Source organism: Lytechinus variegatus, chromosome 2, assembly GCF_018143015.1.
Source record: "Lytechinus variegatus isolate NC3 chromosome 2, Lvar_3.0, whole genome shotgun sequence".
NCBI classification, from domain to species: domain Eukaryota; kingdom Metazoa; phylum Echinodermata; class Echinoidea; order Temnopleuroida; family Toxopneustidae; genus Lytechinus; species Lytechinus variegatus.
In genome coordinates, this window is record NC_054741.1 from 78,880,884 (window position 1) to 78,904,453 (window position 23,570).

The following is a 23,570-nucleotide window of genomic DNA, read 5'->3' on the forward strand; positions in this document are numbered from 1 at the left end:
TTCTAATATTCTTTTATATGAAAAGATATAATTTCTAATATCGGCACATGCATCCAAAATATGGAGAAACAAATATTTCGTCATACTGTATATCATTCAAACTAGATAAAGAAGAGGAGAAAGGGAGAACAAAAGGAGGAAGAAAAGAAGAAGAAAAAGAAATAGTAACAGTCAGCCATCTGTGTTTCTCCGTCAATCAAATTCAAGAAAACCTGTCAGATCTAAATTGATAAGCAAATGAGATTCATTTATATTGGGGAAAAATATTAACAGTAGAAAAAGTATGTATACATGTATGGCCATACAATTAAATAGTTGTCAAAAAGAGAATACTCTTTTTTGAAAGATTTTGCTGAAAACATAAGCCCACTTGTTCCACATTGCTTTGCACTTTATCCCTGATTTGAACACATGATAAAAATGAGCAGCACAGATGCCAAGTTCAAAGACAAGCTATGCATGACATTTTCTGTGACTCTGTGTGAGATCACAAGCATTGTGTATAATGTATACGGGGATAGGGTGTGATACATACGTGAAAAACAGATTTGAAGGGATGAGCAAAAGTCACTTATGCGAGAGTGTACATGTCTGCAATAGATACACTAATCTCTTGCAATAGACTCAGTTACTTCTATTCTTCAATCAAGTGAAACAAAATCACTTTTACATGATTCTTTAGAATTTACGCAATTCAATCGTAGATTACATTGATAAGATTTTAAAATCTTTATTCAAAGAATGTATTAGGCCCGAGGTAGTTTTGCCTTAACAAAGCAATCTATCAAAAGCAATCAGATTCCAATCATATTTTTTCCCCTCTAAATGGACATTGCCATACTATTAACACTTTTTTCACCACAGGAGGTTGTAAGCAATCTCTGTGAAAAGTCAATCCTAACTGACTGAGATATCAAAACAGTCACTAAAGTGTGACCTCCACTTTCATACATTTTACCCAAAATTGCTTTCCTACATTTTTACCCAAAATTGGTGCATCAGTAATGATAGTTTTTTTTCGCAATCACAAAATTTTACCCGTTTTGGCAAATTGAACTTTTGTCATTGGTGACATCATTGCTGATGCAGCACAACAGTTTTAAAGTGAAATTGTACACTGAAGAGACAGTTCTCTTCATCCTGAAAACAGACATGTAGAATAGTTTATTTAGGGGTAGTTTAATAGTGTTTAATTGGTATTGTGCAAAGAGCATCGCATTGATTTTCCATTTTCTTTAAATAGAACAAAAGATCACAAAGTAACAGAAATAGTTTAAAACCATGGGCATGACATGGAATAGAAAAGGTTATTTTCACTGACCGATAAGGATTCTTGGAGCTACCGGTGGTCTGTTTGGTCAAGGATTCCTTAAAGATCTGTCTTCTGTATATCTTCTCCTCCACTGTGCCACATGTAATAAGACGGTAGATGACCACTGTTCTTGTCTGGCCGATACGGTAAGCCCGGTCAACGGCCTGGTTATCTGTCGCTGGATTCCAGCTAGGATCGACTGCAGAAAATTGAAATGAACAGGAATAACCTTTTCATTATACAAGCTAGATCTTTCTTTGTTATTTTCATTAAAAAAGGCATATAAATGTTGGACAATAATGTGATGTGCACTATAAAATTATGGAATATAGTTGTAGTTGTTATTATTTTTTATTCATAAGGTAATTGAAATTCCATAGTGGAGAATGATTTGAATGAAGCACACATTGAGTGAGCCAGGGGGGGGTGTTTCACAAAGATTTAAGTATGACTTAAGTCGCACCTAAATGCAGACACGTACATGATATGCAATGCGCAATCTTATTGATAGATACGCAGTAGTGCGCGTCCTCATGGCACGATCTGACCAATTCAGTCAAGCCTTTCATACCGTACGCAACTCGGCATTTAAGTACGACTCTAAGTCATACTTAAATCTTTGTGAAACACCCCCAGGACTGTGATCTACTCACTGATGACAACCCTGTTTGCACCTGTCAACGTCAGCCCCACCCCTCCAACTTGAGTTGTGAGTAGGAACACACTGTAGGAGTGATCTCTTTGGAAACGACTGATCCTATCTTCTCTATCACTCATCTTGGTGATGGTGCCATCAAGACGCATCAGCTTGAATCCCTGCAGAAGAAAAATTAATTGCACTCACTGACTTTATTAATTAGTTATTTAGTTTTCAACAACATACAAAATTACAGTATTCAAAGATGCCATACAATTAAACATAGTACAAAGTAAGCCTGGTAAGGAAGCCCCAAAGAAACAAGAGCTTGTATGGAGAGCTCCCTACAAGTAAACAAACTAGGCATTATCCATCCACCAAGACATACAGATATACAGGCAATCACACACACACCTGAAAGATCAAAGAGAGAAGAGTTTAAGAGAGGAAGAAAGAAAGAGAAAGAGAGATAAAGAGCGAGAGAAAGTAGAGAGGGGAAGACTTGGTAATATAGCAAATACATTGTACAACAATTAAAGAAAGTGAAGTAGAGGAAGGTTAAGTCACTGAGAAAAGAGTAAGGGCATGCTTCAGCGTTAGTCACAGTCTTCATATACACCTTATAGCAAAATAAAGACCCAAAGCTGTTCTAGCAAACTGTGTCATACTCATGTTTGCATAGAGCTGGTGAGAAGGGCTTCTTTCGGAGGTTAATATTCATTTGGTCTACTTCTAAGATAGTCTAATACCACATGGGTTAAACCCATTGGCCCACATTCTAATAAGAGGTTCCATTCATACTATGGTACTAAACCTAGTTTATGCAGATTTCTAATATTAAGTGTTTTCTTTAACCGCCCTTTCCCAAAAGTGCCCATTCAATTGGATTTTTCTTAGAATATGCAATGAAATAGGCGAGATTGTGTAATGAAACTCTGCATAGTAAATGGTTTTGTACCATGGTACAATTGAAACCTTTTTTTAGTCGACTATCAAATTAGTCTATTTGCCACTAGGTCTTTGCTATGCTTGGTCTAATAATCACTTAGATGAATTTTCTAATGTCCAGTTGGTCTAATTTCTACTTATCGATTTCTCCTTGTCAAATGAAAATTTGGTTCATAACCAGTTCATCTAACCATATGGACTGATAATTTTAGACCAAGTGGATATTAGATGAAATGGATATCGTCTGACTGGAAATGAGACTAAATGGTAAATGGGTACAATGGCAATTGAACCATATGGCAATTAGGCAAACTAGAATTAGACCATTAAAGAGTTCTGTTGGCAAGTTGGAAGGGGAAGTACATCCTGAAGAAAAATATGTTGTAAAACGAGCAGCTGCCCTTTATGTTATGTAGAATTTCAATTTTTTAATGGTTCATGATGACATATTTTTTTATCTTATTTTGATGAACAGGGGTGAAATGCTTTGTCTATTATTATACTGAAGGTACAGCAAAAATCATTTTCAATTTTTTGAGAAAATGATATTTCATTCATTTTTTATTATTATACGAAATGTAGGAAAACTGCTCGCATACGACGTCACAAATAAAATTCTAATAACTTTTCTACTCTTTGATGATTTTTCTCAAACCTTCGGCAATACTTTTTGATAATTTTTTAAAACTATTTTTACAATGATTTTTGTCAGGGTGAATTTCCCCTTAAACAGACTAATTTGCTCTTAACCAATTAGATGTAATGATTTTCAAAAGATTGTAATATTTGTCTGTGCAAATCACTGACAACTTTTTATGAAATGCTCCAAATTACCCTTGCTTTGAGGATCTTCTCCACAATATCAAGCATCTTGCGTGACTGGCTGAAAACAAGACATCTGTGATCCTCTTCTCTAAGATTGGTGAGTAACTTGACAAGAAACTGGAGTTTACCAGACTCTAAGAAAAGCGTCTCTTCACTGATAGCATGGATGCTGTTCGCAGCACACTCCATTTCATCAGGATCATCATTCTCATCATACCTAGTGGGTCAAATGAGGAATTTGACAAGAAACTGGACTTTACCGCACTCATCATTCTCATCATTTTAGATCCAAAATAGCATTTTTTATTAAAATATATCAAAACAAAAGAAAAGAATTCAGTGAAATAATGTAGAAAAGTACCGATCTTCTTCCATCAAAGTACTTCTGTCAAAAGCAATATTCTCTTTGCCTTGTTATATAACCCATGAATTTCAACGGCCAAATAAACAATTATGTATTGTTCTCTTTTGCACTCCAGCTCTTTTTCCAGAATATCTTACCCTTCATCAAACATCTGCAGCCCTAGTTGTCTACAAGCCCGGTTTGACAGCAGTCTGGGATGATCACAGATTTTTTTCAGGATCGTAAGCTCAGCTAAAGGTGATCGCTTGGTCATTAGCAACTAGGAACATGAATGAATAGAATAACAAATTTATTTGAATCTCTTTCCTTGAAATGAACTTATTTACAAAAGACCAGTATATATTTTGGCCTCTTCCTTCTCACAATTATAAATACCACCATCAGCATCATCTATATCTTTAACAAGTGGAATGCCTCTGGCCGTCTCTCCTGCATCACGCAATTCAACATAGCAGCAGTGCTGACTTTGAATACTATAACTCGCACAAGATGTTCAGTGATACTTGGTTACTCTTATTTCCACATTTTATGAACTAGACCAATACACTTAGAGATAGGATGGTAATTCAACAAATACCCCCAATGCGGCCAAAATTCATTGACCTCACATGACCTTTGACCTTGATCATGTGACCTGAAACTTGCACAGGATATTCAGTGATACTTGATTACTCTTATGTCCAAGTTTCAAAAGTCAGATCAATAAACTTGCAAAGTTATGATGGTAATTCAACAGATACCCCCATTATGGCCAAAGTTCATTGACCTTTGACCTTGGTCATGTGACCTAAAATGCCCACAGGATGTTCAGTGATACTTGATTACTCTTATGTCCAAGTTTTATGAACTAGACCAACATACTTTCAAAGTTATGATGGTAATTCAACAAATACCCCCATTCGGCCAAAGTTTATTGACCCTAAATGACCTTTGACCTTGATCATGTGACCTGAAACTTGCACAGGATGTTCAGTGATACTTGATTACTAATATGTCCAAGTTTCATGAATCAGATCCAAAAACTTTTAAAGTTTTGATTGTAATTCAATAGATACCCCCAATCGGCCAAAGTTCATTGACCCCAAATGACCTTTGACCTTGGTCATGTGATGTGAAACTCATGCAGGATGTTTGATTAACCTAATGTCCAAGTTTAATGACCTAGGTCCATATATTTCCTAAGTTATGATGACATTTCAAAAACTTAACCTCAGGTTAAGATTTTGATGTTGATTCCCCCAACATGGTCTAAGTTCATTGACCCTAAATGACCTTTGACCTTGGTCATGTGACATGAAACTCTAATAGGATGTTCAGTAATACTTGATTAACCTTATGGCCAAGTTTCATGAACTAGGTCCATATAATTTTTAAGTTATGATGTCATTTCAAAAACTTAACCTCAGGTTAAGATTTGATGTTGACGCCACCGCCGTCGCCGTCAGAAAAGCGGTGCCTATAGTCTCACTCTGCTATGCAGGTGAGACAACAAAACCATCATCATCACCAACATCGTTAACAAATCATCATCATCAACATCACCACCACCATCAACCTCTTTTCACCACCACCATCACCATCATCTTCAACATCTTCTTTACCACCACCACCACTATCATCATCACCACCACCATCATCATCGTCATCATCATTATCATCACCATCATCATCATCGTAATCACCATCATCATCGTAATCATCATTATCATCACCATCATCATCGTCATCATCATCATCGTAATCATCATTATCATCATCATCAGAGCTGCCAACCTGAACAAGAACATTTCAGTTATTTTAAAGCTGAAAATCAGTATTTGGCGAGGAAATCAGTATTTTCAAAGAAATACCATAGGACAACACATAAAAATGAAACTTGAGAAATCAGTATTTTGCATGAATCCATCCGTATTCTTCTCATTTTTCAGTACTAAATACGGAAAATCCATACTACTTGGCAGTTCTGCATCATCATCAATTCATCATCACCACCACCATCACCAACACTACTACCAACATTATCATCACCATCCTTCTCTTTCTCTCCTCATCCTCATCATCACTACCATCATCATATCAAATAAATATCACATGCATTGGTAGCATTCTGAAACAGGTAACAAATAGTTGGAATAATAATAATAGGCATTTGTATAGCGCCATCTATCTAGAAATATTCTATTCCGAGGCTTTTGTTATTATTATTATTACCTCTGCTTTAGCTCGAGCTGCCTTTCAGCGCTCGTGCATTCAAGGAATCAATCCTGCCAGGTACCCATTCACCTCACCTGGGTCCAGTGCAGCACAATGTGGATAAATTTCTTGCTGAAGGAAATTACGCCATGGCTGGGATACGAATCCACGACCTTCTGTTTCAAAGTCAGAAGACTTATCCACTGGGCCACAACGCTCCACGTTGAATGACAATAAAAAAATTTTTTTTTAAACAACATACCTCTTTGACCCTGTCTAGACTAATGAAATCCTTGTAGATATTAATCTGTGTATCAGTCAATGATAACCAAACTATCAGATCATTCTTCCTTGTCAGGGAGGGAATAACATTACTGCAATGGATACAAAAAGAAAAATGAATATATACTTAAAATAATACAAACATTTAATAATGTTATATTTAATCATCTAATGGTCATGGTGATTAAGATGTTGTTTGATTATTAGATCAATGACTACCGACTCATTTATTCACATAGGTTTTACACATTAATCACAGGGTTTCTCAGTCAATGGATTAAAAAACACTAAATATAATCCTTCTAATCAATAATAAGGAAAAGATGATAGGAAATATTAGTAGTAATATAATATTATTAGAAAAAAATACACATGCTGATGATGCTGAGAGTTTTGATCGAATTAGTTTCAAATGGTCAACAGAAAGAGCAATTCTGATACAATCAAGGAAAATACAAACAATTTCTGTACTAGATCATTATTTCTACTTCTGTTTTTTCCAAAATTAAATTTGTGTCAAAAGCATAACCATATAGCAAAGTAAGGGTTCTATGGCAATTAACGGTGGACTTTTATTCCTTTTATCGTTATTATCATTAATAATATTATTTAAAAATTCTTTCATCCGTATACCCCCCCCCCCAATACTAACTCAGGTGATAGTGATCCCCGTGTAGATCCACTGGCCTCACTATCTACATCATCCTGATCACTCTCCTTCTTGTTCTCCAATACATCTGCCTTGGTCCGTCTTAAGAAGTATGGTGCTATAAGGAGGCGCAGGCTCTCTGCCATCTCATTGCCAAGGAGCTTCTCGCTTGCAGTGGCATCTTTTTCTCTTGCCTATCAAAATATTAAAGTTCAAGTGTAAGACTGTGTTTACTATATCAAAGGATTCAGTTTAATATGAATATTAAAAAAACTCTAAATCATTTAAATCCAAGAAACAGGATTTAAATAATGCATTTCAAACTACAGTCTAACCTCTCTTTTCCGAATAAAAGAGAATTCCTGATAAGGGATGGCCACATAAGAGAGGTTGGACTGTATCTTAAAATTAAGAAAAAAAACCAAATGCTTGAAAATGTCCTTGTGATATGTATATATATCTACAATCTAACTTTCCTTTTGACATAACTAGCAAAATTGCAAGAGGACACAAAAGGGGAAGTTTTCTGTGTTTCCTTCATTACTGATAGGTTGCCAAATCTCAAACCAAATCTCATATTGAACATTCTAAGTAGAGCATGTTAGTCTCACCCTTGTGATAGGATTATCATACTCTGATTTGAAGGTCTGCAGTGTACCCAGCAAAGTCCCATGTGTCACAAAGTTGAAGAGAGACCAAAGCTCCTGGAAAGGGATTTAAACGAGTTCATACAGATAGTCTATAGTATTTTGTATAACGCCATTAACTGTATTAATGTCATTGGATGGTACATGGTGTATATCACAATAAAACAAAAGTACATATCAACTGTAATAGACTGCACAGAGATATGCATGTATAGGAGTACACGAATTTGTTGACCCAACAGTTTTAGCTGTTATTAGATATATTTCTAATGTGAGGGCATTTGATGAGCAAAACATGCATATTTATAACATAAGAAGTGCTTATTTTATGACCGTTTTCGTGCACATATGCAGATTGAACATTGAACTCAGTGACCTTTGACCCTGACTGGAAAAAAACTTGTTATACATATTATTAGTGACATCACATAACAATGTCATTTAAGTTTTTATCAATTCCATCACATATTTTGAAATAATGAACAAAGCATCAATTCTAATGCAAGTCAATTGATCTGAAATGACTTTTGACCCAGTAACTTGAATGTACTCAAGGCCAGGGACTTACTTTAAGATTGTTTTGTATGGGTGTACCAGTCAAGATGAAACGGTGCTTAGCTGCAATGGCATTTACAGCTTTGGTAGTCTTTGTAGGGTTCTTGATCTTATGACCTTCATCAAGGATTACATAATCCTGAGGGGAAAATCATAAAACTGTCATTATTTGCATTATTATCATCCACTCTGATCATCTAATCATCAACATCTTCATCATCATAATCATATTGAGTTATCATCAAATTTATTGTCATCACCATCACAATTGTTATATCTGCTGTCATCATCACCACCAGTGTCATAATCATATCATTAACGGCATTGTCTGCAGCAGCATCACTCATCATCATCATCTCATCATCAATATCATCATTTGATCAGTAACATTTTCTTTATTACCATCAGCATTATCAATTTCGATAACCCCCCTCCATAGATCTGTCTCGTGGAGCACATTATAAAGGAATCTCTGGAATCAGCTTGCATTAGCAAAATTAATTTCTTTGTGTTTATCCAAATTTAGTCCAATGCTAGCTGACTTGAGACATCCAATAATACCACTCTCTACCTCAAAAGGTGGAAGACAAAATAGCCAGTAGGCCTATATATGAATATGCTGCCATTGTTTGAAAGCAAAATATGAGCAATCCTCTTGTATCCACTAGAATGAGCTGAAATTTGGATTCTCTGTAGAAATATGAAGTCAGTTATTCCATCTCCATTACTCTCTCCTACTAGCCTCAACTTACCCAGACAAAATCATTACATCGATAATGATTAATCTGTTCCCAGCACGTTACAACCAGTCCATAGCTAACCATCAAAACACCACCTCTCCTCTGTACTCTCTCTAGTAAGCGTTCCCTTTCTTTCTTGCTTGCACCATGGAATGTATGAACTCCTATGCCTGGAGCCCTGCAAGCACAAATGAAAATTATTCACATGAGAATAATTCACTGAATCATTCTAAAACTGCAGTGATAATGCACTGAAACATCCTAAAACTACAGTGATGTCATAAATTTGTAAGATAAATAGTGCAACCATATTGTTGGAAGTGATTTATTACCACTTTTTAAAGTTTTTCTCAACAAAAGACAGCATAAATCATTTTGTTCCCTTAAATACTATTGTCGAGAAATCATTTGGTAGGAATGAAAAAGTCAAAATGCTTCTTTTGACACCACCCTTTTTCCATTTTATTTGATGAGAGAAACCATTTCCTTTCAATTCCGTCTAAAAAAGGGTAATTTTTCATCATCTTTAGAATATTCTTACCAATTCTTGAATTCTCTTTCCCAGTTGATGATGAGGGCTACAGGTACAACAATGAGCACATTTTCAACCTGCTCCATGTCAAAGAGACCACTTAGAAAGGCAACTACTTGCACAGTCTTGCCAAGTCTGAAACGAAACAGATCCATGAGACGATTTATCATTTTCCTGCTGGAAAAATTTGATGTAAAATACTTATACATCATATTTGGATGTTTTCTTTGATTTCATTTCATTTTCATCACCAAATTTAGTCCTCTGATGGAGGAGGACACTAATCATTAAAGTTGAAATGATTCAATCGGAATGTATATTTACAGTAGACTAAATTGGCATAATGTTAAAAACTCTGGACAAATTCATTATTACTGTATTTACTCTAAACCTACTGCTCTATCAATAAATTACAAGGATTACAAAACCTTGTAAGTTTCCAGTGAAGGTGACATACTATTCCTTCAGGAAACACTCGCCACTTGAAGATAAACACTTCCAAGATACATCCATGATCTTACTCACCCCATGTCATCTCCAAGAATGCCTCCTTTCTGCTTCCGATGGAGACGCCAAAACCAAAGAAGTGATTCTTTCTGATATTCATACAATCTGTTATAGAGATCTTTGTAGATATAGAATCCCTTGCCAACGTGAGCCATGTTGTCATCTTCTTCATCTTCATCCTCAGATCCATTCTCAGCAAGATATGCCTACAGCAGAGGTCCAAATTACATAAACAAGAACCAGTACAATAAAACTGACCTCTTAAGTCCTATGTACATGTTTTCATAGGGTATGTATCAATAAATATTGATGTGTTCAGAGCGACATGTCCCTTGGTATAGTCTGTTTTGCCATTCATTCCCCCAAACAAAAACAAAAAAGAAAGATAAACCCAATATCAAGGAGTACGGTCTTTTTCCTCCTCAAGATTCTATTCGATCAATGCTGTATTTGTGGAGAAATGGCACATTGCAATGCTTACTGCTGTTACAAGGATATTTGCAGAGGATTGTCTTATCTAATGCAAAACTCTTGATTATGCTGGAGAAAAGAATTGCCAAAACTATACCTCTAATTTAGATATTCTCTTGAGAATTTTCTCTGTCTTCTGTATCTCAGCTGCCTTCTGTAATATTTCCAAAGCTGCTCTTGGGTGACCCTCTTCAACAGCACTCTTTGCTTTTTTCATCAAAGCAGCCACCTTGGCTTGGTCAGCCTCACTACCTCGTCCCATACCAATGTTTCCATGCTGTATTTCTACATGATTAATGGTTGAATAACATTAACAATACACAGGATTTATGGTGCACTTTCCATCTTAATTAGATGTTCAGGGCAATTCAGAGAAAGTTAACAACAGAAAAATGGAATATAGGTTCAAAACTTCTAACAATGAATACTGATGTTAGTCAAAAAGTACTCTTATATAAGTATGTCATAAGGTAGGGTGAATTTGGTTGCTTAAGATTCATCAATCTGAAATTTGCATGAGAACATAGTTATATGGGTCTACATGTAATTAAATCTTTTTTCAATCATGATCACAATACTGAGAAAATAATACACATAATAATGTGCTCAGAATACAAACACTATCAATTTACCACATGACTGATAAATGTATTCAAAATCAAGTTAGTGACTGAGCTATATAAACAAAAAAGTATTGAAAACTTGTAAACCATTTTTGCTCACTAAGGGAAACAATAATCAATCAAATGATTCTTTTTTCTGTTTTACCAGGGACCGCTTCATAAAACTAAGAGTGACTTTGAGAACGACTGGTGAACCTATGCTAACTAATCACCAATGAACATTTAATGGTGAATATATTTAACAAAAGGATCACCAGTCATTCTTAAAGTTGTTCTCAACTTACAAACAACTTTACGAAACACAAAACAATCTCAATGTTTTTGTTATGAAATATTGTACTCCTCCAGAGAGAGAGTAACATTTTTTTCTTAACGTATATTCCAGATTTTGCAAAACTCCACCATAAAAACATGAAATTTGACCCTTTTCCCATCTTCCCTACATAGTTCATAATCTTGGTTTATGATTTTGATTCTGCAATATCACCTCTAAGGGGCCTTTCTCCTGGTTGTTGCATCTTGCTGTAACCTTGCCTGTCTCCAAGCCCAAAGTCAAGCAGCAGTTATCAGCAACAGCACAGTACAGGATCCTCTACAAAAAGAATAAAGAAATTCCATGAAGAAATAAGGTGCAAAGGATTTAATATCACTCATTAAGGCGCAATGTATAATCACCTAGTGACTGGGTGGAGAAAGGTGGACTGAAAATTTAATAATGCCTTCATCAATGCTGTTTCTAACAAAATGGACTCCCACACTCCATCATCATTACATGGGCTGTGTACAGTAGAATTTGGGCCAATTTCATAAAAACCTATGATTATGAAAATTTTGCCATAATTGTTAAGCTTTTATGCTGAAGATTGCTTTGCGTCCATACTTTCACTTAGAAAAGTTTTCTTCTTTAAACGAATTATGCGAGAACAAAGTGCATGTTAAAAAATTGATTCAATGAATTAAGGACGATCATTGAAACGAAATTCATTTCATCTCCACAAACATTGCATGGCGTTACTTTGATATCTGTGTAAGCCGAAATGCAATATTTAAAATAGGTTAATGTCATGTGATTCTTCTTTTCCCACGGAGCTTTAAAGTTGCTGTAATTTGATGTTATGGAAAGATGCACAAACAGTAATATGTCTCTGTTAGACCTCACAAATAAGGCAAACAAGTTTAAATCATCTTTACTCTGTCAATACCGTATATCAAAGTTCAAACTTCATCAAACTTTCCGAATTTGTAACGAGGTACCAACCGAACAGTGTAAAACCAACTGTCAGTTTTACCCGTCTTCATCAAGCACGCCCTCAGTAGTCAATCACGGGGTGTAACAAATCACAAGAATATAATTGATAAAAAATACAATAGATAAGCTTATACAAAAGAACAAAAGGAAACTAGCACATCAATTATGTGGAGCTCATCCAGCAACTCGCAACATAAATGAACAATTTCAATTTCAGCCCAGTTGACATTAATGTGAATTATATTGATGGCATAAATCGAGGATGTAGAATTGAAATTGATAAAGAAATGACATAGAAGCATTTCTTTGTGATCTTTGAATAAATTTCATATGAATGAAGTATTATTAATTATCTAGTCAAAGTTTCTTAACTCTGTGTAGAACCTTGGTGAACCTAATGTAGCGAACAAAAAAACAAAGTTAATCAACAAATAAATATAAGTAATTTTTGTACATTTTGAAAATATATGAATAAATCAGCATAATTAATGAGTTAACTTACTTCGATGTTCAAATTTTATATCACCACCTCAAAGCTCAAACTAATATATAAAGCAAACAAAATTGAAATTGATCAACAAATGTAAATAAAAACATTCTTTGTAATTCTGTGTTATAGAAGTTTAGTGACACCCGTAAAGCCTTCGTTCTACAAAATGGAAGAAGATCAGCATAATTAATGAGTTAATTCGATGTTCAAATTTTATATCACCACCTCGAACTAATATATAAAGCAAGCAAAATTGAAATTGATCAACAAATGTAAATAAAAACATTTCTTTGTAATTCTGTGTTATAGAAGTTTAGTGACACCCGTAAAGCCTTCGTTCTACAAAATGGAAGAAGAAAAAAAGTAAAAATCAATCAACAATTAAAGAAGAAAAAGTATTTTATGTGAATTTTTAAAAATATGCATAAATTAATTTCGCATAAATTAGCATAAAAATAGTTCTTGTCAAAATTAAAAAGAAAAAAAGGGAAAAAATGTATAGAAAAAAACATGCATTTAAACAAGGACGGATAATAAAGCCTGTATTGTCAATCCTGACTAAGACAAGTAGCATACTGGACCATGTTAAACCAAGAAAAGAATTATAAACCAACCAAATTCTACTTTTAGTTAACGACATATCGACCGACTGAAATGTGGATGGAAATTTTTCCGACTCTCCCTTCCTTTCCCCCTTTTAGCGAAAGCTGGATCCTCCCCCTGTAAACATCCTCGTATCCGCGTATCCTCGTATCCGTTAACCACATGCATCCATGCACTTAGTATATTTCCACGTACGTATCCACGTATCTTAATAATAATATCCATGTATCCACTTCTGTCTCAAAGACGTAAGTTCTAAAAAAAATTAGTGAAACAGGTACGTCGTATCCATTGTTTTCTCATTTTAAAATCTGCAGATTTTTGTTATCGATTCATGACATTGGATTCTAAAGGTATAGATAAGCCAAAAAATTATTTGAAGGTTTTGGTGGCCCGAACAGGCCACCACCAAAAAAGGTATGTGGAGTCTTGCAATCTTATTGTGAGTTTTGTCTTGTTTGTTTTGGTCAGTCTCTTATGCGTCTATGGACATGATGGACCGTGTCAAGACCCCATGATTAAGAGGTACATAGAACCTTATGTCAAAATATCATTAAAAAAAACAGCATCATGGAGTCCTCAAGACCTGTCCACCTGACCCAGGGAGCTCCGGTCTGCTCCGCTCTCCGGGTGTCCACCTCACCTGCCTGCTGCCAGTGCTGGCAGCTAAACTTTGAAGTTTTGTAATCTTGCTAGTAAAAAAATCAAGACTTACAAAGACTCTAAAGAGAAAGCACATGAATTATTGTTATGTAAGGAGTTACGGCAGCCGGAGTTTCTGAGAGTATTTAATTATGAATATTCATACTTACAGTAAATTTGACGTATTTCTTTTAGATCTATCAAACGTTGCTCCCGGGAGTCGTATTCAAATTCACCGCGGCCGCGCGCGCGCCGCGCCAGCGCCAGTACCGTACAGTCTCGAGAGAGGGCGCATGGGGCTTGCTTGCAAGGCCCTATATAATGTTATGTTTATATAGGGCCTTGCTTGCTTGAGCAGGGGGTGGAAACTCCGCTTCTGCATCCGGTCAGAATTGAAGAAAATTTTGGAGGGTCAAAAGTGCACACTGCTCCCATTTTGCATGTACAAGCCTATGGACACCGCCACTGCTTTGGTACACCAGCGCAAGGCGTAAAAATATGTAAATGAGCATTTGGTCACTAATTAGCATAATGCGCGACCTGATTTAATATCGTTTGTGATTATAACATCATTACACTCATTCATTATTAAGTACATGTAAATAAAATCTTATTTTTATTGATCTATTTGATCTTGCCTGTCACGATTATTACTGCACCTTTGATTTATTTTAGCTGCAAGTTGCCAGGATCTTTGCGAAAGCAATAACTGGAAACTTTATGGGAGGGAATTTAATTGAGCTTGATTTGCCCTCTTTTCATATAATTTTCTTTCTACTAATTACATTCACTATTACCATTACAGAAGAAGATCCCAAAGAAAATGTTGCCATAATATTTTCCCCTTAAATTGTGTAAGTGTTCCTCGGTTGACAATAATGGTTGAATGTCATTACGATGGCATCTCTATGTTTCTGAAGCCCTTATTTGAAGAGCTCACTTGCAAAAGGGGTTAGGTCCATTTTTCATCAAATTTGATTCATCAAATTTGATTTTTTTTTCGCAATGTATAGATTTTTAGTAGCTCTATAAGATGGTACCAAAGAAAATGTGAAATTCACATGAAAACGTGAATAAAAGTGGCAAAGAAAAATCACTTTTTAAATCAAAATTGATTGGATTCATTTCAGTATAGTTGCAGAAGGCTTTAGGTCCAAAATGATGTTTTAAAGAATATATAGAAAAAAATTGAAAACAGGTAGATTTCTTTTATACCCGGCCAATTTTATGTTCACATGATAGGCTTGTACATGACAATTTAGTTGAGTAATGCAATAGGTGAGAATAAAAAACATGGATTTTCTCGGAATGGTAAAAAGTGGACCTAACTCCTTTTGCAACCAAACTCTTTTCTTTTTATTTTTGATTACAGAAAACAAAATGAAACTTTATTTCATAATTTTAAAAAATAATAAGAACAAATCAAATACTTTTACATAATTATTGTAGTCCCCAATATAGGTCCTATTATGAATAGCAGTCGGGAGCACTTAATTTTAAATGGCGACTTCTATGTCATTATCATATCAATAACCATGACCTAGGTACAATATTTTAGGGGGATTGCTTCTTTTAAAACAAACAACTTTCTCTAACTGCCCCCATCTCCTGCCCCTTCTCTCTCTTTTTCTTTCTCTCTCAGAAACTGACACACACAAATATATGCATAAAGGCAAATAATTCTCCTGTCATTTTACATACTTTCCCACTCTTATCCTTAGTTCTCTTGAAGAATATTTTGATTAACTGCTGTTTGCTCTCATGATGTCACAGTAGTATCACATTTGAGTACAAGGTGCAACATCTTGTGCCATTTGTGCATAAAAAATTTTGGTAGCACTACATCATCACAAATTGGTGATTAATAAATGAAAATGACCAAGATCAGATAATTTAATTCAAAATCAACATGTTTATTAAGAAATCCATTTTCTGAAACATTGAAAATAACATAACTAGAGTCTACAAGCATTAAATTAGATTTTAAAAAAATAAAGGATTTAGTACATTTTCTACACTTAAGTCAAAATATACAATGTTTATTAAAATTCTACTCAAAAGATGTTGATGAGCCTAATAATTAATATGAGGGATGCATCCAAGATTTCATAAAAAGAGCATAAAAATCTGAAATATTCTGTTTATTCTTTCCACACAAGTTTGTCACTCAAAAAAGGGGTAAATTCCTTCCAAATTTCCTGACAAGAAATATTCTACTAATGTGAGAGCACTCCACATAAAAAGGGGGGGGGGGCATAATTCAAGAATCTCCCTAAACAGTGCCTTTCCAAGTCAGTGAATCACTAACTATGATATTGTCTACTGTCGCTGTGGGTAGAATTCAATCTATTTTCAAAAAATATGGTCTATTTATATATTTTTGCAGAGGAAACCCATTTCAAAACTTTGAGTAAGATAACAATAAATGCAATTTAATCTCCCTACATAATTATTGAGCCATTATATGACGACTTGCAATTATGTTAACTTTGTCCAAGCCCATTGCAGCTACCATAAAGACCTTGATTTCTTGCTCAGCTCTGTTACCATGGTAATTGTCATAGTGACAAGATTACAATAGTAATAACTTGTTTATGGAATGAGGTCCAGGAGTGATACTAAAATTATTTCTTAATCCTCTGATCACCTTTATTAACATTTATCTACGCATGATTTTTATTTCAAAATAAATTTTTGTCTAGTCCTTTAAACTGGAAATTATATTTAATTTCACAAAAACTTCTAAGAACTAGTAGAAATATTAAATATTAATAAAAGGTGATACATTTGCCCATTGGAAAAAAAATATTTCTTTCTTGTATTTTGTGTGAAATTTTGTATACTTTAATGTCATTGCCCACTGATGAACCTAACTCTTTTCTACAGATGTGCAGTTTAAAGAACATTCAATGCTTTGTTGATATATCTATTCATATTAATTTGAAGTAACTACTTATTAGCTTGGCCTTCATATATCTTCCATCTTGGTACTTGTTGTGATACCAGTACTAAAACAGCTTGGGCAGTGGGAAACCTGCATTGTAAAAAATAGAGAAAGAACAAAATGAGCTGCTGATGTAAATTATTTTTACTCATCTAGTCCAGTTTTATTAAGAAGATTTAAACTCTATTTAATACTTTTGTCCTACATCCAGATAAATTGATATATCAATATAACTATTTACAGTATGTTTTGATAATAAAGAGTCCAAATTAATTCAAATATTTATCAGATAACTGTTAATATCATGTTTTTTATGTACATGTAAATAGACAGAAGGTATGGTTGGTGAAAATGGAAATACTGGTGAATCTGAATTCAAGCAAATATTAACTATCAATGGAGCTTTAATTGTACATGATATCTTATCTTGATTCAGCTCAATTATCCATACCCCCTCCCCCCAAAAGAGGGAATATTTATTCATTTAGATTTAGACTTTAGCTTAGATACAGCCTGTATTATTATTAAAACAACAAGCATACCTTGCAATTTTCCAATTCAGATATCCTGTTCCTCATTAGAGTGTAACCCACACTTGCCGATCTGCATGGTTCTCAATTTTGTCCCTCTGACCGGGTGTGAACTGCTAAAATCTTGGTCCTATTGGATCTGCAATAAACATTTTTTTTAAAGTTTGAGAGTACGGTATTAGAGATAAATAAACTAACCCAATAACTACTCTTCTTAAACAATATTTCAAAAATTTCAAGCTGCCCATATCATTGGCCTATGAATATTCCAAAATTAATTATCTGGTTGGTCCAAAAACTTCAATCTCTCTCTCTAGCATAAAGTTTCACAGAGAAGCATACGCATATTACCAGGGGACCGTTTCATAAAGCTGTTCGCAACTTAAGAGCAACTTTAAGAACGACTGGTGAACCTTTCTTACGCGCTTGACCATTGCCCATGAATGTACCATCTTCCACAAGAAAGGATCACCAGTCGTTCTTAAAGTCGCCCTTAACTTACGAACAGCTTTATGAAACACCCACCAGGTACCAAACTGTTTATTAAAGTAAAATGATTCCAACCAATATTGCTCCAGCTGTATAGCTGAATCAGGACCTGGTCTATACTGGTCCTGTATATAACTAAAGAATCACAACACATTTGAATGAAGTAAACACTAAGAACTTTTCAGAATACCACCCCAGGCCAGGCCCAGGGCATCCTGTTCAAATGGAAACTTGATTTGCGTCTAAGACATTTCATTCAAATCTAACACTAAATCAATTGGATTTCATTCATGATTACTCTGAAGTAAAAAGTTTTTGAATATAAGAAGCTGCTGAGAATTATACTTATTCATATGAAGATGAAATAGCGTAGACGGACTAGACCTAAACTTCAACTTTCTAGCTTGAACTTGAAGTTTGGGCCTAGTCCGTCCCCGCTATTTACATACCCCATGACTACATCGACAATCTCGCTAGCCGGCTAGCACCGGCGATATCAAGACCGGATCCCGCTCTGACCAAAATCGACAGTTTCTCGTTACTAAAACAGGAGGTCGGAAACAAGTCCACATCTACCCCTGATAATTGACAATAATACTGAAATACAGGTTTACTTTTTGCCTACATGAAGGATTCCGATGAAGGTCTAGATCTACGACAAATGGTAAGTTAGGCCTATTTTTTGAGAAACTCAAATGACAGATGATTTATTTGGAAGTCAGGCAAAAGACATGGGAGTCGAGTGTATGGAAATGGAGGTTTACGTAGTAAAGTAATACGGGATAGGCCCCGAACCCCGGCAAATACACCACCATTGCAAGTGAGATCAAAACATGAAAATTAACGTAACTTACTTTTATTCTCATGGAATGTCAGTAGATTATTATTGATGTTCCCTCCAAGATTTTCTGCTCCAATGAAGTTCACTCAAAAGTCACGATTTCGAACATAAATTCTATAAACAGATGATTAGTCGAGCTATTTCGTTGTAGAAACTGGAAATTCGCACAGTCCAAAAGAACAACACTTCGCACAGATCTCGTGGGGAATTGTGGGAAGGAAAAAACGTGTTTAATTCATAATATATGAATAAAACATTAGCGTCTTAGCCAATCATGGAAGTGTATTTTTCGTAATTTGACGTCATTTCATGAATTAAACATTGACCCTCCAAAATCAACCTTCAAATTGTCCGCAGGCAGCCATGTTGGCTGTGTACAAAACCTATGGGAAAAGAAAACGCGCGAAAAGAGTTACCTCTCTAGCTCCCTTCGGGAGCTTACGTATACGTAAGATCGTATCTCTGTGTGCTTGAGTATAGGCTCGAGTTCCTGGCCTGGGTTATGTTCCTAGGCTTTCCAATGCAAGATCAAGAGTATTGGGAAGTTCACCGTTTATTGTAAAAATAATTATCAAAACAGTGGTGAAAGTTTGAGGAAAATTTATCAAAGATTCGTAAAGTTCTAGTACGACTTTACTCTACAAAGAGTATTCAACGGAAGAAGAATGGCTCAAACCTTTAAGCCTGTCACTCTAACAACAAGTTGTTTAAACTATTTTGTAATTGTTTAATTAACTTGTTTAAAAAATTTAAACAGTTGTTTAAAAAGTTTAAGCAGTAGTTGTTAGAGTGACGGGCTTAAACAACGTGCTTAAAATTTTAAACATTGTTATTACAGTGAAGAGTTATTTCTTTACATGTCCAAGGTGGGACCACTTTAATGTAGGCCTACAAACATCTTGATTCCTTTTTTTTATGAGAAAGACAGAATTATGAAAATTCAAGACATTGTACCAGTACGAAAAATAACTGAAAATGTAAAACAGTTTAAAAAAATTAAGGCTAAAGGGTTTGATTGAATTTTAGTCTTACTACGGTACTTATAAAAAAGCCTCCGTATTCCTCGGTATTAATAATGCAAACGCGAAGCGCTAGCTGGAATTTTTATAGGTATACTGACCAGAAGAACTAGTTGGTTGTATTTTCGAAAATCATGAAGAGGATACAAAATATCACTTAATAAAATTTCGAGCGGGAAGCGCAAGCTGAACAAATATTTGGAGATTTAGACCTATAAAGAACAATCATTTTTAGCACTTTTTTGTAATCATAATTCCATAAAACGAAACAATGAAAGCTAGAATTTGGCGCTCCTTAACGACATTTATTTTATTTATTTATTTCATTTATTTTCCACAAATCAATCAAAATACAAAGAAAAACATACAACTCATTCCGAAATAGTATGCATAATTACAATATAAAAGCAGATTCTAAGTGGATGGACCTAAAGTAAAGCAAAAGCTTGTTGTGGATAGGCCCTTAACAAATAATTTATGTGTAATCATTGATAGCTACAAATAATTATAGAAAAAATAGAGCTGAGCTCGGAGAAAGTTACAGAAACTGGACAAGGACGAAAACAGAGAACGTTACAAAGAACAGGGGCACACAGGTTACTAGACAAGACAAGGAGGACAAAACAAGACAAGAAAGAAAGAAGGAAAGAAGACCCGTCTATTATATTGCTGTTCATGATTGCGTCGTTTAAGCATGACGTAAAATATTTTGACAGAATTGATCGTACGCCAGTGAAATAGTAGACGGGTCCTTTGTAAGGGTATCTGCAGCTGTAAATATGAATACGTGTAATTCATTACAATGGTAAACATACGGACATAGTGAGGGGATAGAGCACCTGCAGGCAGACGAGGAAAAGAAAAAAAACAAAAATAGTTGCTAGGAGAGAAAAAGTATCAAAGGACCGAAGCAAAACTTAGAAGAGGTATGTGGTTTTAGAGAGTTTCACTGGCTACCATCAGGTGCTCAATCCACTTTCTGACCGTTTTAAAAGTAATACGCAATTGAGTACAAATTAATAAATATATATTGTGTATTTAAAGCTTACAGTTGGGTTCTACAAGGAGTAATCTTTTCTCAAAAGAGACGTTTTCAATTTTCTTTTAAATGCAGTTAAGCTAACAGCTCTTTTTATATCGATATTGAGTGAATTCCAATATTTGGGACCTGAATAAATAATAGTATTGTGGGCAAATTTTGTTCTGGTTTTTGGAAGATGAAATGAAAATGCTTGGCGTGTTGGATAGTCATGCAACTGGTTGTTTTTTATGAACATATAATTAAGTGCCGGAGGCAAGTCATTATTATTCAGTTGAAACATAAAAGAACCCAACTGCAGAAAGAAAATATCAGAAACTCTTAAAACACCCTTTTCTAAAAAGAGAGGACCTGTATGAGCCCGTATATGGGCATTGGAGATTATACGAATTGCTCTCTTTTGAATAACCAAAATTTTATCAAGTTGAAGCTTACTAGAATTTCCCCAGGCAAGAATACCATAGTTTAAATACGGAAGTAATAAAGTGGAATATAACATTTGCATACTATTGAGTGGAAACATTGATTTAAGTTTATACATTATACCAGTATTTCTAGATAAAATTGAGCAAATGTGGTTTGTATGAATTTTCCAGGTCATTTTGTCATCAATAAAAAGTCCCAAGAACTTAGTTGATTTTACCCTACTGATCTGGACATCATTCAATAAAATATTGTCAGGTAAACTTGTAAGAGAGTTACTAAATAACATAAAATTTGTTTTATCAAGATTTAGAGAGAGCCTATTGGCAAATATCCATTCGCAAATACTTTTCAACTCGGTGTTAAAAATATCTACGAGCATTTGAGGGTTTTTATGTGAGAAAAATATACTAGAATCATCTGCATATAGAATAAAAGACAAAAGTGGAGATGAATATTGAAAATCATTTACATATATGATATAAATCAGGGGGCCAAGGATACTCCCTTGAGGAATACCGCAAGTAATTGGTTGGCGTTTAGATTCTACTCCATTCATTGAGACAAATTGTTTTCTGTTTGTAAGATAACTTTTGAACCACTCCAAGGCCTTCCCCCTTACACCATAATGATGCAGTTTATAAAAAAGAATACTATGATCAATGGTATCGAAGGCCTTGGAGAAGTCCAAAAATAATCCGATTGTATGGCAATGTTTGTCAATAGCAGATGAAATTTTGTTAATAAAATGAAGAATTGCATGTGAAGTTGTGTGTTTTTCTCGAAATCCAAATTTATTATCAGATAAAATTTCATAGCGTATGAAAAAAATCTATTGTACGTTTATATACCAGTCTTTCTAAAAATTTTGAAAAAGCAGTTAGGAGAGAAATTGGTCTATAATTATGACACTCAAGTGGATCTCCTTTCTTAAAGATAGGTATCACCTTCGCAATCTTCATTTTATCTGGTACGATACCTTGTAAAATTGACATGTTGAATATATGATTTAACGGTACAATGATTTCACCGATAATGGTTTTAATCAGTTCGTTCGTAAGATTATCAAAGCCAGGGCTTTTCTTATTTTTTTAAATTATGAACAATATCAGTTATTTCTTTCTCGTCGATTGGCAACATAAACATTGAAAATGGATTAAAGCCTGGCATAAAATCATGAAACGACCTTTGTGCATTTGGAACAGATTGTGCTAGATTTGACATTCAATTGTATGCGAATAGTCAGTATATGGCCTATTAAGATTAAGATCAAATTAGCGCACTATTAAGTTTATGATCAAGTTGGTGCTCCTAATTTTTAAGATATTATGGTACTTATCTCCCAATTAATTTGAACATCGTGGGCTCCCCATACAGGTTTAAGATCTAATTAAGCCACTCCCCCCCATGAAACTTTTTCTCCCGAGCATTTTCCTTTTTACCTCCGCGCTTTCTTTCACATACCTTTCTCTTTTTACCCCCCCCCCCCCCCCCCCCGTTACACTCCGGGTGATGGGGCCGATTGCACGAAAGGGTCTTTGCAAGGACCTCCTTTCGTGTCGCCCATTTTATTATGATGCGCCATGTGAAACGCATTTAGAAAAAAAAGATGTGATATCTCATGAAATTGTATAAAATTTGATCTTTTAAGCAAGTTCACTAAATTATTTTTTTGTCATAGATTTCAGAGACACCCCGGTAAGCCACATCATAAAAGATGGGCGAGACGAAACACGGTCATTGGAAAGACCCTTTCGTGCAATCGGCCCCTGCTTTCCCTTTTTGCGCCGTAACTTATGGATAATTGTTTTGAAGCTTTTGCAATGTTTTCCTGAATGATAAAAAAGTTATCTTTGTTTGCCCATGCAATTTCGAAATGGTAGTATCGGAACAGGCGATATTTGCGTTCAATTTTACATGAAATCGATTTGCATTATAGATCACATTAGAAAAGCAAATCAATTTTGCTTCAATTTTGTACCTTCACAATGTGGTCGACTTTTTTTATATCCGAAA

General features: G+C 34.9%; 1 protein-coding gene and 1 long non-coding RNA gene across 2 annotated transcripts in view; both read right to left on the reverse strand.

The window, feature by feature from the left end:
* The window catches only part of LOC121409156 (DNA excision repair protein ERCC-6-like), a 34,980-nt gene extending 20,460 nt beyond the window's left edge, over positions 1-14,520 (reverse strand). Inside the window, exons 1-14 of the mRNA XM_041601001.1 lie at positions 14,440-14,520; positions 11,773-11,877; positions 10,760-10,947; positions 10,210-10,397; positions 9,694-9,819; positions 9,165-9,330; positions 8,426-8,551; positions 7,822-7,914; positions 7,214-7,404; positions 6,542-6,653; positions 4,224-4,345; positions 3,732-3,939; positions 1,966-2,128; positions 1,322-1,511 (exon numbers count right to left, since the gene is read on the reverse strand). Of these exons, the coding sequence (XP_041456935.1) occupies positions 1,322-1,511; positions 1,966-2,128; positions 3,732-3,939; positions 4,224-4,345; positions 6,542-6,653; positions 7,214-7,404; positions 7,822-7,914; positions 8,426-8,551; positions 9,165-9,330; positions 9,694-9,819; positions 10,210-10,397; positions 10,760-10,947; positions 11,773-11,803 (1,904 nt within the window). The 5' untranslated portion in view covers positions 11,804-11,877; positions 14,440-14,520. The remainder of the gene's footprint in view (positions 1-1,321; positions 1,512-1,965; positions 2,129-3,731; positions 3,940-4,223; positions 4,346-6,541; positions 6,654-7,213; positions 7,405-7,821; positions 7,915-8,425; positions 8,552-9,164; positions 9,331-9,693; positions 9,820-10,209; positions 10,398-10,759; positions 10,948-11,772; positions 11,878-14,439) is intronic.
* Positions 14,521-17,028: 2,508 nt separating this feature from the next.
* LOC121409648 lies at positions 17,029-19,348 on the reverse strand. The gene is made up of 3 exons (XR_005969191.1): positions 19,087-19,348; positions 17,756-17,882; positions 17,029-17,303 (listed from the first exon to the last, which is right to left on the reverse strand). It is a non-coding gene; the product is annotated as an uncharacterized LOC121409648 (long non-coding RNA).
* Positions 19,349-23,570: the final 4,222 nt, after the last annotated feature.